This window comes from Cuculus canorus, chromosome 2 (genome assembly GCF_017976375.1).
Source record: "Cuculus canorus isolate bCucCan1 chromosome 2, bCucCan1.pri, whole genome shotgun sequence".
Lineage (NCBI taxonomy): Eukaryota > Metazoa > Chordata > Aves > Cuculiformes > Cuculidae > Cuculus > Cuculus canorus.
The window spans coordinates 19781228-19800433 of NC_071402.1; the positions used below are offsets into that span (position 1 = coordinate 19781228).

At 44.0% G+C, this 19206-nt stretch overlaps 1 protein-coding gene across 6 annotated transcripts; it reads left to right on the forward strand.

The window, feature by feature from the left end:
- Positions 1–11678: 11678 nt before the first annotated feature.
- Positions 11679–18751, forward strand: TMEM74 (transmembrane protein 74). Of its 6 annotated transcripts, none has more exons than XM_054060352.1 (4): positions 11679–11987; positions 12148–12389; positions 12937–13017; positions 13446–18751. In XM_054060352.1, exon 4 carries the CDS (start codon positions 13601–13603, stop codon positions 14558–14560), a length of 960 nt encoding a protein of 319 aa, XP_053916327.1. In that variant the 5' UTR covers positions 11679–11987; positions 12148–12389; positions 12937–13017; positions 13446–13600; the 3' UTR covers positions 14561–18751. The 6 variants fall into 6 exon arrangements, with proteins under 6 accessions (XP_053916327.1, XP_053916325.1, XP_053916323.1 ...); XM_054060350.1 differs by having other exon boundaries at positions 11679–11835; positions 11901–11987; positions 12937–18751; XM_054060348.1 differs by having other exon boundaries at positions 11679–11835; positions 11924–11987; positions 12937–18751.
- The last annotated feature ends 455 nt before the right edge of the window (positions 18752–19206 follow it).

A 19206-nucleotide genomic window follows, 5' to 3' on the forward strand; every position in this document is an offset into this window, starting at 1 on the left:
ATGTAACATTATCTACAACAAACTATATTCATAATTCATACTTCTCAAGAATAATTTTCAACATCTTCTTGCATATTCTTTTTCAAAGCAAGATGCTTACATTGGTTTGAATATATCTAGATTAAATCACAATTTGCCCATATTTATAGAAAATTTCAGAACAAGCTTCAGTATCACCTGGTTAGTAAGTAAGTTTTATGTGGCACTGGCCCCTCAATATATGTATTTATAATTAAAAGCACTAATTTTAAATGTTGATTATAGGAAAAAAACAGAAGCTAAAGATATAAGCAGAAAAAATATAATTAAATAGAAATATAATTTAGTAAATGAAACATATTTACCATGAAATTTCATTTCTAGGCCCATGTCCATAAGGCACTGTAAACTCCTAAGTAGAGTGAGATTTTACACATGCGAGCAGCTGTACATGTTTTAACACCTTGTCTAATTGGCAACTTCCACTGTTTAATGCTCACATCTCCAAAATTATGTCTCTGCATCTCTACCCATCGTTTAGAGTGGGATGTGGATGATGAGGTGGATAAGAAGTATAAGCCCTACAACTGTCCTGATGAATTTACAGTCTCAACACATGAACAACAGGCAGTGAGTAATACACAAGTCCTTGGTCAAGCAAGTATATTCACTACAAAGTTGTGAAACAAGTTTAAAGCTACTATTTCTTATGCATATTGTAAGACTCTAGAGGAACTGACACATACCCATTTCAACATCTAGACAAAGTTCAGCAAAAAGGTCTATCCTGTAGCAGTGATTCAGAGAAGAAGTGAATGCCCCCACCCCTGGAAGTGTTCAAGGCCAGGGGCATTGAGCAGCCTGGTCCAGTGGGAGGTGTCCCTGCCCATGGCAGTTGGGTTGGAACTAGATGATCTTTAAGGTCCCCTCCAACCCAAACCATTCTATGACTCTGTGATTCCTCCTTTACTGCCATGAAGTCATATTCAACATAGAAGGGAACCATGGAAGGAGCAGAAAGGAAGACAGGGAAAAACAATTAAATGCGAGAAAGAGAAGACCGAATATCAGGAGGGAAACAAAAATATCCTCACTTCAGATCTGACATAAGGTTTCTGGAGCATTACTGACAAGAGAGCAGGTAGTTTTCTTTTAAACGAGACTGTTACACTAATTCTACTGAAAATCATTGACAACTGCTCACTTAGGGTGGGATTAATTTAAACACATCTGTCTATGGTGAGAATGACATTGTGTGACAGAGCCAATGCAAACTACAGTCACAGTCAACACGAGTTCAGTGCATGATTCACCTCCTCCTAAGTAAATGCCTACCTTTGGTCAGATGAATCTCATATTAAACTCCGCTGAATTAATCAACTCTGTGTTGAGTTGATCCTCCAAGCTACAACGTTAGCTAAGACAGCTCGTTCAAATGTAGACATCTATGTTGCATAGCTCCACATTTAGACAGATGAATGCCAAATCTGACTCCATTGGATCCACTTGAATAATTGCAATGAAACATGTTACTTCTGATTAGGACTCTAGGGAGAACGTTGGAGGACTCTGGGGCACAAGTAGTGTTTATCTCCATTCCAATGCTAAGGAATGAGAAGCAGGAGGTCAAAGAGAAACAGTTGATTAACGCCTGGCTCTGAGCCTGGTGTGAGGAGAAAGGCTTTGGGTTCTTTGATCATGGGGTGACTCACCCACCCCCAGGCTTTCTTACCAGGGATGGGACACGCTTGTCTCCTAGGGGGACTAAAGTCCTTACTAAAAATCTAGCTAGGCTCTTAAATAGAGCTTTAAACTAGATGTGAAGGGGAAGGGGACGAGACCAGGCTAGTTGGGAGTGAGCCCAGAAGTGGGATTCCAGTAACTGAGAGATGGTGTGCTGGAGAGGACCACCAGTCACCTCAAAGCAAGTGGGAGCAATTATACCTGGGGACAGTAAGGACGAAACTGGCACTGTGGAGTTATTTATTCCAAGGACCAGTCAAATGGAAATGAACTCTATTCCGTTTATGAGGGCTGAAGGTTTGCCAGCCCAGCTGAAGTGCATTTACACCAATGCACGCAGCATGGGCAATAAGAAGGAGGAGTTGGAAGCTGTTGTAGGGCAAGGTGACTACGATGTTGTTGCCATCACACAAACATGGTGGGACAACTCGTATAACCAGAGTGCAGCCATTGGGGGATATAAACTCTTCAAGCGGGACAGGATGGGTAGGAGAGGAGGTGGTTTAGCCCTCTATTTTAAAGAGTGCTTTGATACCCTAGAGCTCAATTACGGTGAGGAAGGGACTGAGTGCCTGTGGGTTAAAATTAGAGGAGCCCACAAGAGGGCAGACATTGTGATGGGAGTCTGTTACAGACCACCCAGCCAAGAAGCAGCAGCTGATGAACTCTTCTATAAACAGCTGGGAATAGTCTCTAGATCGCTACGTCTTGTCCTCATGGGAGACTCCAATCTTTCTGCTATCTGCTGGAAGTACAATACAGCAGAAAGGAAGCAGTCTAGGAGGTTTCTGGAGTGTGTGTAAGACAACTTTCTCATACAACTGGTGAGTGAGACGACAAAGGAGGCTGCCTTCCTGGACCTGCTGTTTGTGAACAGAGAAGGCCTTGTGGGGGACGTGATGGTTGGAGGACACCTGGGACAAAGCAATCATGAGATGATAGGGTTTTCAGTTCTAGGTGAGATGAAGAAGGCGATTAGCAAAACAGTCACATTAAACTTCCAGAGGGCAGACTTTGGACTGTTCAGAAGGCTCGTTGGGAAAGTCCCATGGGAGACAGTCCTTAAGGGCAAGGGAGCCCACAAGGGCTGGGTGCTCTTCAAAAATGAAATCCTAGAAACACTTGACCAGAAATTTGGAGTAGGAAAAGAAGACAGTCTTAGCTGCAGTGTTCTGCACAGAACGAACATACCCAAGGAGGGAGAAACATCTGGAGGCCAGAGGAACATCTTGTACTAATCCATAGACTATATTTCATGGCTTTTCAAGTGCTAAATAGACACAGTGTCATTTTTGAACTTGAATAATGTTAGGAATAAAAACAGATTTTCTCATAAACATTCATTGTCTTGATGCTTAAAGTAAATTCCCTAAATTTGGAGTTTGGCATAGATGTAGCACTTTGTAAGTTATTTAACTAATAGTGTTAGGGCAGATTAAAGAAGTAACTTCATAATAACCTAAATATTGGAGCTATAATATATTCTCCCCCTGTCCCAGCTTCTGGCCAATTTGGGGAGTGATTCACTCAAAGCCCAGATGTTGCATCACGCAGCAATGTTAACATCCTTTACTTGCTTTGAATCAGTTAGCTCCTGTTCTCAATGGGAGACATATGTTCCCTCCGCCTTTGGTTTCACACTTGCAGAGTTACTGTTTGCTTGTTTTTCCTCCAGCACAAAAAGTGTACCATCTCTGTTTAACTGTGAGTTGCCTTTTTGTTCTGAGATCTCAACATCTATTAAATCATTAATAAAAGTTTTACAATGCTCATGTGAGGAAGGAAAAGGACAAGATAGATTTGTAGTAACGGGCAAAACCACAGGTCTTTATTCCAGGATGTGAAAGCACACTCTCAGATTGAAACTTGTGATACAGGTTTTACCATACAGGAAGGGTATGTGTATGTATATGAATATAGAAGGATATATCTATTCTGAGACAAATTGAATAAAAACTTTCAAGTTCACAACTATCCTTTGATTTCTCCTGTCATCCAAAGATGGGGATGTAAGTGCTATTGGTTTAAAAATATTACAAGAAAAACACATTAAGAAGCAGATCAGTAGTTAAAAAGTGGCAATATTTCTCAAAGACTGCAAAACAACAGAGTTCAAATAGTCCTTGCTCACTTTCTATTACAACCCTTCACAAGACAGGCAGAAACCCCAGTCTCCAGGTTTTCTAAAGCCAGAGTGATCACATTTTAAAAGGAGTGATCACATTTTAAACAGACTGCTTAAATCCTATATTATGTTCGCCAAAACAGAGGGATACTCACTTCCTTGTTCCCTCATGGAAAGTTATCCTTGTTAATTTGATTTGGTAGAGAGAATTCATCATTCAGAATTCATGCATTTTTTTCTTCATCTGCTGTCATTTTCCCTACTTACTATCTCTGCTTAAAGAAAACAGAATTATTCTAAATTAATAAAATTAATTAATTAATAACACTAACCATAAATGTTTTAAATATTCCTTCCTGAGTCTCATTTTATTTTTATAAATCCATGGTAGAGCCTCTTTATTAATCCTTTGGAAGTATAACCATGAGTACTTTCCCCCTGCAGGATTACGCCTTTGAACATGAAGAAATTGTTGGTCTCTGTTCATTTTCTATTTTCCACATTAATTAAAAATTTGTCCAGATGGCACTGTACAAATGTCTCTCATGAAGATTTCTGGCTTTGAAATGCAGCTACCCACCTCGAAATACAGCATTTCCGTCTGCTTGGGAAAATAGCTCTCTGTGGTTCATTTTAGGTATAGTATTGTGAGGGGGAGACAGTGTATCACTTGGAGTAAAAGGAATGGAGATTCATCTCCAAACCTCCCACTTTCCATGAAAATGCCCATATTAGTATTTGTGTGTGAATATATTTTATACTTCTGTATGTGTGTGTGTATGTGTATGCACATATGGATGTCTCAGAGGTAAGAAAAAACAAAAAAATCATATTAACTTAATATAATGTCTACATATAATCCTCAGCCAGGTGGTCAATGAGAGCAGAAACCAGTAGCATCAACGTATTTCACTGCTCTTGAGACAAATGTTTAATTCAAGATTAAATCTCCACCTGAGAAGTGCCAGAAAACCATGTGCCCTCACTGTGTCCGATTTCCCCACTGCCGAGGACTCTGAGAAAATGTACGAGCAAAGAGATCTTTATTCAGGGAAAACCAAAACAATAATAAATTTAGCACACAGTAAGAGTAAATCCCCCTCCCTTGTTTACACATCTCAAAATGCCAGTCATCCAGGAGAAGCTGTCTATCGGCAGGGATCCCTTCGTGCCTATAAGCTCCCCACTCAGCCTCACCAGGCAATGTCTTGTATCCCTCATCTCAGGGACTCCTCCTTGGATCACAGCAGTCCTCTCCTGGGCAAGGCAGATGTCCTACTGCCCTCCACACCAACATTCCTGTTTTGACTGCACTTAAGGAGGCTTCATGTTAAGGCATTTCTCACTAAAAAGCCTGATATGTGTCATTGTCTCTTACGCTGAAATCGTCATCGCAATGAAAAGAGCATTCAGGGCTGTGTAATGGTGACCTGCTTGCCCAGGAACTAGTTCTCTGCCACAAGTCACTTCCCAGATGTTACCAGAGGAACTGTTGGTAATTAGTCAATGTAAACTAAGGTCTCTGTGGTCCTACTTTCTGCTTTTCATTAACAGTGGGATAGAGACCTCTTTGATTTCTTGAATGGATAGATAAACATGTATATGTAGTTATCAGAAACAAATATTGATTTCACATAAATAATGTATTATGAGTTCTTCAACTGCTCAAGTAAGGTACTGTTATTTGTCATAATCTGCCCGCAGTCCAGTCTGCATGTCACAGAATTTACTGTCATTGCAGTTCTGTTGCGTGCATAACATAGTAACCAGATGAAAATGGCTCTGATGTGTCAAGAGCGCATAACAGCACATTTTCTTTCGAAGCATGTGAGTCTCTCAGACTGCTGTTTGTGAACGAGCCAACGCTGCATGCTACCCCTAGTTGAATGCACAGATTCAAAACACACTGCAATTGAAAACTAAGGGAGAGCTGGTTTAACATAGAGGATGATATCACATTTCATTCCACACCTCCTAACTAAAGAAAAACAAAATAATCAGGCCAAGTTTTATTTTCCTATATTGATTCAAGGTATCTCCATTAAGCTCAGCCATAAGAATAAGTGATCCTTCATCCTCCAAAGCTATAAACGGGGGACAGCAAATAGAAAGTCCTTAGGAATGTGAACAGTGGCTACGTGACAAGAAAAAGAACCTTAGCAGCCTTAACCATATCAGATGAATTAAATGCTTATTGCTCTGTGGATGTTTGGTCTGCAGTGCCTGCCACTGATATCAATAGAGGTCTTGTTTAAAAACCTCAAGTTGCATTCTCCAAATTCAGGGGATAGGCTGGACTTAAAAGGTTTCACTATTGAAAAAGAAGAAATATTTTTCCTTCTAGTTTCACTCTGATCAAACCTCATTGGAAAACAAACAAGATCAAATCCTGGACTACAGAGAAGAAAATGCCTAGATAGATGGTCTAGCTCACTTACGTGGCCCCATGAATGACTACTCCTTGCAGTTTATTTTGTAGCATTTTGTTCAAACAGTTTTTGAATATTCAAACAGGAAATGTTGCCTTTGGAAGAGTCTGCCAGATCTGTCAAGGCGTGCATTACTGCAATTAGTCTTACATTTCCCCTTTTGTAGTTTTAGACCATTGTATACCACCAGATTTTTTTCCATTCCTTGCAGAAAACATTCTACAAGGAAAAAATATTCCTGCTAGGAGATGGGAAAGGATATTGAGAAATCCTGCTCTGTTTAAAGTTTATTACAAAAATGCTATAGTGATTGTAACGGGGCCAGGACATGTGCAAGGCTATGCTCCTCCACACATAAATTCAACATGACAGTCAGCTTAAGGAACTGAGGGAGAGAAGAAGAGGCAAGAAAAGCTCTGCTTTTTGCCGTATGGAATCTGGGCTGTTCTAGTTGCTAATTTAGATACAAACGCCACCAGTAGCAGCCTGCATGGACCCTAGCACTGCTTCAAAATCCTGCTGAGATACCTTCCTGGCATATCTTACACTGATGCTATGACTTATGAGCTTAATATAGCCCCACAGCTCTCTTCCCTCCTGCCAATCGCTCTCCCTCAGTTCGGCATGAAGATATTCCATCATAAGGCACTACTTGCCTATTTCATTCAGCTAAAAGGAATGGCATGAGGAACAAAGCTCAAGTCCCTGTTCTTTCATCTTAATTCTGGTGCCTTGATTTTGGTGCTAATGGATTGTATAGGTTGTATCAAATTACACAAGCTCCCCATGTTTCAGTTTCTTTGTCTTTAAGATGGGAATAACGATTTCAGCTTTTTGGTGTACTTTGAAATGTGTGGACATAAAGCACTACCAAGAGAAGGCAGTTCTATTATTTTCTTACATTTTGTCTTTTTAATACAGGCTAATTTCACAATTATCAGCATTACTGCTCTAATGTGAACACATCTTCATTGCTGTTGAAAATACTCTTATATACTTTGCTGATACTATAGAATCCCTGTCTACTATTCATGAAAATTTCTATAAAACCTCATTCTGTCACCAGCAATACATATTTTACTGAAGGCTGTGTGTCCTTGTCTTGTCAGAAACTGCAGCCTTCACTTTCTTCTTTCACCCATAGTTTTACGTGTACTGCAACAGTCATGAGTAATGTGTTTCCAGATCCAACATAAAGAAAACTCACTAGTTTATGGGACAAGCTACTATTTCCTCATGTTCTATTGCATTCCCCTTTTTCCTGTACTATCCTCTGTCCTTTAAATCCCTTGCTTCACATCTCCTTGATGTTCTTTATTTCTGCCCTAAGCAGCCTCTGATTGTCAGGCTGGCTTCCCAGCAGGGCAGTCTATCAATCATCTCACTTCTCTACATTCTTCTGTTCCATAATCAGTATTTTGCAGTCTATGGTGGACATCTGGTGGACTACAATGCCCAGATCTAGTATGTGATTACTGGAGGTGAATCACTGTCTTTCCATGTAAGTGCATGGGAAAATGATGAGAATACCCATCTAAGCAAAGCACCTGGAAAAGGCAATGACAGGAATCCGTCATGTGCATGACATCTGGCACTCAGCAGCTACAGAGCACTCAGGGCTGCAGCATCTAGTTCATGGGCTGACCCAGGGAGAAATGCGTCCTTAATGTCCCAAATGTGGCCATAGTGGAAAATGAACGAAGACTTTGGCTCTTTCAGGTTTCATATACAGCACAGTGCTGGTATTTCCCCATCAGTAGGCAGACACCTGTGGGAAAGTGTGTCAGCTCCAGGCCCACAGCAGGGAGAAAGTGTTTGGGCTCTGCCATGGCTCCTCCAGAGGATGACACACAGTTCAGTGCTAAACTCTACACAGGCAGACAGGGAGACAGGAGTCCATCTCCACTACCCCATTGTCCAACAGCTTAGGCACTCGCATTGGGGTCCATTTGCCTGGTAATAGGCAGCCAGTCTGCTCTGGACACAGGAGGGCCAGCATGGGTGTGTTCCATGGTGCAACTTGAGGCCCGACTGCTGAGAAAAAGCTGTGAGAAAGTCAGTGGGATGCTAGAAAAATGAAGGCACAACCAGGGGTAGGGGTGTTGAGATGGGGCAGCCAGTCACTCAAGGACTTGGGCGGGTCCTGAAGGAGGAAAGCAGGGAGGCTGGTGAGGACAAATGGCAGAGCCTAGGCTTGTCAGGGTAAGTCAGATCTCCAGCTCGAGTCACTGGTGCGGGCAGAGCAGGCGAGAGATGGCAGGTCTGTGACATCCAGACATGGCCCTTCTCCCAGTGCCTCTGAGGCCAGCAAAGGCTCCACAGGTGCTGCACCGGGAAGCAGACATCCACCTGACAGCCTGTTAAATCCCATCTGCCCTTCGCGTCTATTAGCCAATAAGTAATTTATTTGCATTTTTGAGTTGTATTTCTCCTACTTGCAGAATATTTTTGTAGATAGCTAAAAATATCTAAACAAACTGACCACAGAAACTGGGCTATAACAACAGTGTTTTTCAGGTCATCCACAGCCCATTCTTCCACTGCTGCTCCTCCAGATGACCCTTTACTCTAAGACCAGTGACTGAATTCTTTTGTTCTTGCTCAGGAGCTCTAGTAACATAAACCATGATTTCACATACTGAGACACTGGAAGCAGAAGAATTTAGCAAGGATTTAATCTCCGCTTGACAATTCTGGTACAACATATCACACATCTTCAGTTTCTTCATCTCTCTGTAAATTTATTTACTTATTTTGTCTTTTGTTAATGCACAATGGATGTGCATTAGTGAAGCAAACAAAGTAGAATTAAATTGCTTTTCTATCTACTTTTGTTTTATAAATCAATAGATCTGTGACAGTAATGTGCTTTAAATGCACAGAAATGCTGGATACTTTTTTTCATAGTGAGTTGTCCAAATATTTGCTTGCTATCCTCAGAATACTTATATTCTCTAAGCGAAAAAACTGTATCACCTTTTTCTTTTGCACTTTATATAAAAGCTTAGCTTTTCCTCTTCATTCGCATCGATTACCGTTGTTATATTTCACAGACCTCTACACAGGTCCATATATTTCTTTAATAGGTTTTAAATTTTACTGCAGCCCCTTGTTATTGGTTCCCTAGCCAATTTACTTTACTCAGCAGTGTGATCTATTCAAGTGGAAATGGGAAGTTTATGCTATAGTCTCTCCAGAATTCTCTGAATATATTATGCTCTGAGCCATGCGGGTTAGAATGCAATCTTCATCTTAGAGGCTATGCAATCTTGTAATGCTTGCACAGAGACTGCTGGTAATCCAAGGTCCCATGACAATGTGGGTTGAGGAACTGAAGATTCTGTGAACACAGGACCACTGTGTACATGTTACTAACCTGAAAGAAATAAAAAGAATAAAAATGTTTGGGGCAACGTACCACTGAGGATCCTGTTTGGCACTGGAAAACATTCTGGACTTGTAAGAGCAAGCAGAATATTTCTAAACCCATCCTTCACCAGCCTACGATGGGATGCACCATTCAGAAAACTGGTTCCAGTTTTGTCTGGTTTCTCTGATGTCTTCAGGGCTGGCCAGGCCCTCAGCAAGGCTCCAAACACAAGCACAGTTAGATGGAGTGAAACTACTTTTAGATCCTCATAAGCCTCCTTCCAGTCTCACACTGAGCATAGCTTGCTGAGAACAAAAAACAGTATACATCTAGTTCAGATACTCATTTATAGTTGGGTCAACTGGAAGAAAGCTTCCAAGCAGGTCTGGGGAATGTTCTAAATTTAATCACAAATATCCAAACTGAGATACCTTTATCAGTCTACTGCCACATCCCATATTATCACTGTGTTTCTACCATAGCCCTGCTCAGTCACTGAAAGGACTATACGATGTGGTAGGCTGCAGCAGAGAGAACAAGGCTCATCAACCCTGACAGTCTACTCTAGTCTTTTATTCCTGTCCCATTGTGTGACCATCACTCTGTTTCTTAGCTCTAAGTAGTCTTTTTTTTCTGTGACAAATGTTCTTCCTTCCTGCCCTTGCTTGATTAATTTTTTCACCAGATGTATTTGTGTTTGCAGTGTATGTGTTGCTATGCATTCATTTCACCACCTCCACACCTCAAAGCATTGGTAACAATCACTTACATTCTTTAAACAAAAATGCTGTTAACCCTTTGAGTTCAAAGTAAGAAAAAGAAATGTCACTATTACATTTTGTGACCAGACAATGATTTTGCTGTAGATTCTGTGCGCTGTAGAAGGCAAAGGAGGGACAGCATCATCTGGAAGGATGTATAAGAATATTTGGCTTGACTGAGTTGCAGTTTCCTCTCTGCTCCTAACTTTGTGTATTTGCAATTATTATCAACGAACTAATATACATAGCCAACACAAGTTAGTACATAGCGGGGAGCAGAGTGGGTGGCAAAGCAGCAAGACGTTTGTGTGTGGTTAAATAACAAGTAACTGAGATTCTAGCAAGCACCCCAAATTATATGCTATAGCTCCTAGGTTTTGAAAGATCAATGACACAGCCATTTGTTATGCACTGAGAACAATTTCCTGCCTTTGGATCAGCTAACGGAACAAAACTGCCCACCCAAGGCCTTGGCAGATTGTGCTGGGGCCCAGGGGAGGTGCTTGCTTTCTTCCAAGCTGCATCACTGGGGCTGAATACCACATTTTGTCCTGTCAATCACTTAATTAAGACTTGTCTATCAGATGTGGCAGGTGCAGCTTGTGGTGTCAGCAGCCAATATCTGTATGTTCCTGTCCTGCTGCTTCCCAAATGGAAATGTGCAATAGCCTTAAAGAGAGCATATTTCTGTCTTTGCTTTTGCTTTAAAGTATTTGAACAATTTAAAGACAGGTTTTTTTGTTTCTTTGATTACGTTTTATTTGCTTCTTTATATTTCTTTCAAAGAGGGCATTGCTACAAAAAGCTCCAAGGACAGTCTGTGCTGTTTTCCCTGCTCCATAATTTTCTTCTTACAATTTTTCTTTGAAGAGTGAATAACACACCATTCAATGCATTGAAACTGCACTATGCTAATGGAAACACTGCCTGGAGCTGCTTTGAAATGGTGGTCCAAACCAGCCCACAGCAGTGATCAATCTGCGAGGTGGGTACTGGGAATCTCCTGGTATTGCTGTGTCCTGGCAAGGAATTGTAGCATTCATGGAACTTATTGCCACAAAGATTTGAATCTTCTGTGCTGGGTTCAGCAGGATATGTCTTCAAAACTTTGACTTGTTTGCCTAATGCAGCGCTTCAGAACAGGCACAGTCTTTACACAGTGTCACTCTGATGCCAGGACAACTCCTTGAGACAGTCTGTACTCTCTTCTGCCTCATTTGGTTTCTTCCCAGCTTGCTTTCCCTCTCAAGCCCCTGCTTTCCTGTGACGGCACGCAGGCAGATGCTGCTCACTTTGATTTCCCATGTGCATCGTCATTTCAGATCCACATCGAGGTCCCTCCCTCCACGCTCTTTGCCTCCCCAGATCCCGATCTCTCTGCAACAGCACAGCATCCTTCTATGATAAAACGCCAGTTCTTCCTTCTCTGTAATTTATTTTCGTATTTTAGTTTATCTCTCCAGAGAAAGCACTGGCAGAAAAAGTCAGTGAAGGTTCGTACCGACTGATCTTTCAGGAAAAAATTTCTTCACCGAGAGGGTCATGGGGCACTGGCAGAGGTGGAGTCCCCGTTGCTGCAGGTATTTAAAGGATGGGTAGATGAGGTGCGCAGGGATATGGTTTAGTGGCAGATAGGACTGTTTGGACTCTATGATCCAAGAGATCTTTTCCAACCTGGTGATTCTAGGATTCTATTCATTTTATTATGTTTTTGGCGACGGTATTTTTTTTTTTTAACAGCGTTTACACCTTCCAGAGAACGTGAGCGGAGTCTGCCAGCGCGGAGCGAGCTCCCGAGATTTTCCTGTGAGTCTTGCGAGTCCTTATAGCCCCGGACCCGAAGCGCTGCGATCATCTGAGAATCTGATTTGACCATTCCACCGAGCTCGTGATTACGGGAAAAAAAAAGCCCGTGCGACCATCGCTCCAGACACAGGCAGCTCTGTGTCAGCTCTCCTGCAGCGCTGCGGAGGGACCGGCCGGTGCGTGCGAGACCCGGGGCGGAGGCGCAGCGCGGACTACAGCTCCCAGCGTGCCGCAGCGCGCACCGCCCCGGCGCTGCCCGGCGGGACCGGCGCTGCTGGGGGAGGCGGGTGCGCCGAGCCCGGAGGGGAGGGGAGGCGGGGAGGCGTGCTGCTGCCCGCCCGGCGGTGCGCGGGTACCTGGGCGTGCAGCCGCTGTCTCGCTCGGGTGACGGAGTTGCGCGTGCATCCCGCTCGCTCGGCGAGGATCGCGTTTCCCGGCGTGGCCGTTGCCCGAGAAGCGCGTGAGTGAGCGGCGACCGCTGCCGATCGCGCGTTCGCTCCGGGCGCACGTGTGTGCTCTGCGCGTGCAACACGCTCGCCGGGCTGCGCCGGTGCCACCGGACGTTCGGCCTTCGGGGGGGATGGGGCGCGGGTAATAACGAATTAATTGCAGATGAGAAGTAATATCCGTCTCTGAGGCATCGGTCTTGGAGGCACGATTTCATTCTGAAAGCTCTTAATCAAACTGGAGATCTGCTCTAGGAAAGCACTGCTTTTCCCATAGGATTATCAGATTTCCACCGGAGAATACAGATCCTGGATTATTGAGCTACATGGGATTTGCGTGTTTCTTTCTAATTAGTCTGTGAGTCTGATTTTTAAATTCTTTATTTGGAAGGGAGTGGGGGAGCTGCCTCCTAAAAGAACAGATGTCTCTTTTCTCTGACATTTTATGCAGTTATTCTGGTTATTCTGTGCTCCGTAAATGACTTACTGCCTTAATTGGATATTGGTGTCAAAGGTTGATTAGACTCCCTAATAGATTTTGGACCTGCAAGCGGATTGCAGTTTTAAATGCGTGGTTAAAACAATCGTGTTTGCCGTCTCCCGTCGAACAGTTGAGGGGAAGACTGATTTATTACATTTGCCGTTATCTTCTCTTTGGTTTATTAATGTATCATCATGAGGTTGTCGGATTTGGTTTTGTTGTTGTTGTTTTTTCCCCCTCTGCTGTTTCATTTGCAGACAAAAAAGAAATGAATGTCAGAGAGGATTTGTTTAATCATTTAACAGCTGACACAAGCCATGTCCCTAACAAAACGTTGGTGAGAGTAGAAGATTTCTGGAATACAGCAGCTCCAATACCGTGAAGCCGCTTCAGCGGGCCAGGAAAGCGTTTGCTGAAGGATGTGGTAGCCTGGGAGTTGGGGCTCTCTGGGACGAGATCAATGGCTTGCATGGAGCTTCTTTACCTGGCTGAGGAGAGCAGGCAGGCACGTCTGGACACCGCTGCTGGATGGAGCCTGCCTTCCTCTTCCTATGATCATCAGCAGTGTGAGGGGGCTGAGGTGGACCCCAGAGCAGCTGCTGTCGTGGCAGCCCTGCACTGTGAAAGGCACTGCAAGCCCTTGCAGAGGGGCCCAGTGGCTGAGACCCCTCCAGCACCCAAGACCTCCCCCTGGGGCACCTCGCCCCAGGAGCACCCTGTACCCCCTGGCATCTGCCAGCCCTGCCACCCACCCGAGCGCTTGCCTGGAGAAGAGAGCAGAGGGAAGAAGAAAGCCTGCTGCTGTGTCCAGGAACTCGAGACTTCATTCACCTGTGTGGATGAAAATGTAAACCTGGAGCATGCAAAAAGCCCCTCCAATCCTACAGGAGGCAGCTGCTGCCAGGATGCCCCTGTGCAGCAGCGTTCCTGCAGGGAGCTGCCACATGAGTGGGTGCATGATTCTCCTTCCCTGGTCTCGGAGGAGGATGATGCTGCCTCAGAGGCGGCGGCCGGGAAATCAGTGGACTATGGGTTCATTAGTGCCATTTTGTTCCTGGTTAGTGGCATTTTGCTGGTGATCATTTCCTATGTGGTACCCAGAGACGTGACTGTGGATCCCAACACTGTGGCTGCCCGGGAGATGGAGAGGCTGGAGAATGAGAGCGCTAGGATTGGTGCTCACTTGGACCGCTGTGTTATCGCTGGGCTGTGTCTCTTAACTCTGGGGGGAGTGGTGCTCTCCAGCCTGCTGATGATGTCCATGTGGAAAGGGGAGCTGTACCGGAGGAGCAGGTTTGCGTCCTCCAAGGAGTCTGCAAAGCTCTATGGGTCTTTCAATTTCAGAATGAAGTCTAGTGCAAATGATAATATGCTCGAGCTGTCGTTAGTTGAAGAAGATGTGCTTGCCATAGATAATTAGTGTGATCATGATTTTTAAGGCAGCATTTCTACAGGAAAAGATGTTTCATTAAAGAAAACAGATGCGGCTAAAGATAGCTGGTGATGCAGTTTATTTGTCGGACAAGAATGTTTTTTTCTTAAGCTCTATAATCGAATGTTTGCAGTATATGAGCAGTTGTTGTAAAGGGAAGATGTGCCAGAGAAAATGCAACTGATATAAAATAATGAAAACCACTGAATAAAAAGAGATTTGTGATAAGTAGGTTCCTCAGATACTCCTTTATCTTAATATAAAACATTCCATTGGTGTCTTGCCTATATAATTTTCTTATTACTCCCTTATGGAACAGGAACGACCTTGACACTTTGGAAGCTGTTAATTATTGCAGCCTGCAGGATTATTAACATTCTGCTTGGAGCCAATAATCAAATAGCAGGGATAATATTTAATTAAAAGAGGTGCTTTTTTATCCTTTAATTTTAAGCTGACCCCTTCTCTTCTGTTGAGTGAGAGCAAAGGGAAAAAGGAACACCACTTGGTCATGACTTCCTACAACCCTCCCATATTTTCAAACAATTGTACAGTTAGTGATGATTATTTAAAATGTAAAATAAGAGCAAAAGGGCAGGGAGCCATATGGCTCATGGTATTGGTAGGAGACAAAAGGCTCTTTCAACTTGAGGTCAGTGGCTCCATTTCAGCTCAGATTAGCAATGATTGATAGTCATTAACTTCTGATAGCCGTAGTGACCCATATAAGAGAAGTTTAGTTCCTGGTGAACAGATGTCTTTGTATGAAAACTGCCATAAGTTGAATTAACTGACCTCTTGTTTGGAGTCTCAAAAGAGTAAAAGAGTGAAGAAGCATGAGGATGCTTAGACTGAACACTTGTCCCTCAGTGCAGATGCCAGATATTCAAGCTCTGCTGCAGGGCTTTGGTTATAGTAGAGATGTCTGCATCTTACTGGTCTTTTTGAAACTTCAGTTTTATGTCACTAGGCTGTCAGCCTTCTTATAACCAGCAAGGAAAGGTCAGAAAGGAGCTTTCTGGGGCTTGTTGAATAAAAACTCATTTATTTGTAAAAAATAAATTGTCAGGAAATAGAAAGGTTAAATATTAGGCAGTTGGACAGGTTGACATGGGACTCAACATAGGAGATGATCAAGTGTACATGTTGTTATTAACCACAGTTCTGTGGCACAGTAGCTGAAAACCTGTACCACTGATGTTTTTTATTATCAGCCAGTTTCTGTGGAACATTAAAACTGTGTTCTTGCAGTGCTGGGAAAACCAACAAAGATTATTGTATGCACTGTTGTCTGTCCTTACTGAATAGTGGTTTATAAATATATATATATGTCATGTTAACATATATATGTCCTGTTAACATATATATGTATGTTTATATATATATATGTATATGTGTGTCCCTGCCAAAGCTAAGCATGAGTGAAGATCTCTGAACAGCCCACGGCTGCAGAGTTGTAGCAGAAATGAGATTCACTGTCACAGCCTTGCCAGTCATGAGCTAAGTCTCAAATAACAGGAATATCAGTATTTTTTTAAATGGGATTTTCTTCTTCGCTGTGACACACTTGAGAAGAGTTGTCTTGGAAAGAGAGCAGATCTCCCTCATGCTGTTTTGCCCAGGAATATGTGGCTGCACAAGGTTCAGAATTACAGCTGGAAGATGGAAACATTTCTCATTCCCTCTTCTTTGACTGTTCATGTCAGGAAACACATGCAGCACCCGAGTCTGGTGCCTAGTTCAGTCCCTCCTGCCTACTGGCTGTGGCAGCTGGCGTGGGTGCCTTCAGCTGAGGGCCCAAGGAGCCGCACTCCTTCACGTTCATGCCTTTGGTCACTGTAAATTGCATGGTGTGGTACCCAGGCTTTAACATTGGCCCCGCAAAAGAGATTCTGCTTCAGATGTTATCTGCCCCAACTGCTGCTTTAGTTCAGTATTATTTGGTAATTAAACGAGCAGCCTTATCTGACAGTGCTGCTGCCTAGTAGATGATTTGCCAGTTCGTGATATGGAGTGTGTTCGCCAGCAGGAACTCAACAATGGCCAGCATCTCCGCAGTCATCTTTGGAGAGCTTATATCCATCTGGATGTGTCAGCAGGGATTTAGGATTGAATTTCTAGGATAAATAAATGGAATAGCTTCCAGATGTAAGGAGAAGCCTTCAGCCTGTTCTGATTGGTGAGTGTGAGGAAGGAAATAGCCCAAGAAGCAGGACGTGGAGGAGGAAGTCTCCTCTTTAGCTGGCCTTTACCTGCTGGTGCGTATGAGAACACTGCCTGCAAAGCCTGACACATGGCATGAAGTGAGGTGGTGGGACAATGCTGCTTCCTGTCCCGTCCGAGGATGGGAAGGGGCTGGTCATGGCTTCCAGAGGATTGGGGAGAACTGTGCCAAGTGAGAGGGCAGACAGTGCTGAGCCAGGGGCAGTGAGCTGGTGAGGAGCAGGGGACAGACATCGCAGGGGATGAAAACCTTTGCACTAGCCTGGGCCCCTGACGGGAATTGCTGCACTCACCTATGCAGCAGAAGCTCCAAAACTGAGGCTGGTGGTTTTGGGACTTGTTATTTTTATTTTTTAATGATACGTATGCATAAGATTGGAGTATATTCCATTATTCCAGAAAGATGACAGCTAAATCTGTAAGGATCACAAGTTTCTTGTAGGAGCCGTGGCATGCCTTAATGCTGATTATTAGGACTAGAAAAGAGAATGTTCCCTTGACTGTCAGGATGTTATTATCAAGTGAGAAGTTTTCTGACACTTTGTAAAATGCCTGTCACAGATCATGAGCCTGCAATACTTATATGAATCCTCAAAATTTCCCTGAGCATTTTAAGGAAATGTAAGTCAACCTGATAATCTAAATATGCCCTGCAGATGTGCGAGGAGTAAGAAAATTTAAAATGGGACTAACACAATTTCTTTATTTTGCTGTTAGTCTGTACTACAAAAGAGGTGAAAGAGAGGAGTTTAGCAGATATAAACTCTCAGGACATTTCTCTGATCACACAACAAATATTTTTACAAACTACTGGACTGTGTGGGTTTGTGGTTCGGTATGAAACCTCTGGACTCTCAGATTCTCAGTTGCCAGGTGCAAAAGAGACCAAAGCACTTGCTGTCTGGTGGCAGGTGGTGGAAGGTTAATGTATTCGCCTGCTTCCCGATGGAAGAGCCTTTGTATGGTTCACCTTGCACAGGGTGGTACCAGTCTGAGGCCAAGGGAAACTAATTGTCCTCTTATGCACCCTTGCAGTTTGATTTCTCCTGCTCAAAATGTAAATGCTTTAAGGGTAAAAGTGTGAAGAAAATTGTTTTGGTTTATTTTTTTTTTTTGCCTGTGCTAAAGTTGTGATGTGAATCGCTGCAGAGCTTTCTTTGGGGATCTGAATTTTGGGGCATACCAGCTGGGTGTTAGGTGTCCCCTGGAGCACCCCAGGAACATACTGGGAAATAGAACGTGACACTTTACTTTTTTCTACCTCATGACGTGTCCACAGGCCGGGCCCTGCCCTGGCCGCTGCCTTCCTGCTGGAGGGAGCTGGAGTCCTGCAGCCGGGGCGGAGGTGCCCACACTCCCCCGCGCCATGGCGGGTGCCTGCAGCCTCTGCTGGGCTCCCCAGTCTTCAGACAGCTTCTGACTCGCTTTCTCCGTTTCTCGTTTAAACATCTGTGGCGGAGGCTGGCCATTTGGGAACTGCCTGGCACCTGCTCGGGACTCTCACTAAAAAGGAGGACCATTGCCGAAAGGTCCCGGCTGCACCAGGCACGGCCAGCCTTGCCATCTCAGTGCCAGCCCGGAGCCAGCCCTGCAGCAGAAATGCTGGAGCCTCTTTCTTAGGAAGCTGTGCTGGGTTGTTTGCTGGTATTGATGTGTTTACAGTTTTTACCTTTGTAATTCTTTTAAACGTCTGTATGTAGTGAATATAAAGTTTACACACTGGGAAAGCAACCGGTTTAATCTTGTAAAACTCGTTTTTGACCCACGACAAGGCAAAACGTCGCAGTCCATCGTGAGCTTTTCAATAGTGCATTTGATGCCTTATTATAATTGCGACAACATCTGTATAGACTGAAAAATAAAAGTCTATAAAGCTGAGTGCTGCCATCGTGGTCATCGTTGCTCCTTGCTGACTGGCTGGTCACAGCAGCTGACTCTTTCAATCTTTCCACAAGCGCAGACCCTGGTCCTCAACCACTGGGAGCCATGGCAGGACCCATACGGGCAGCAGGGCTGCCTGGCAAAAGACTACTCTGGATCTGGCACACCGACCCAGTGGCCATGTCTCTGCCAGCTGGTTCTTCCTGGTCAGAAACTGCCAGACAACGCACGCTTCAAAACTCTGTTACCCCAGTGTCCCGCCTAACTCCGTATAAACAAAAATATAAAGAGAAAAGGAGGAGGGTGGAACCTGCCAGGGCTGTGTGAGCAGGCAGCCAGGGAGGTGCTGGGGCAGAAGGTGGGTGTCGAGCCCCTGTCCACCATAACCACGTGCATCACCACGTCAGTACCACATCTTCACCTCCACCTGGCTTGGCTGTGGCCAGGGCAGGGTGGCAGCTGGGGCCAGGCCCAGTGCTGGCTGCAGTGATGATGATGATGATGATGATGATGATGATGGTGGGTGGGCA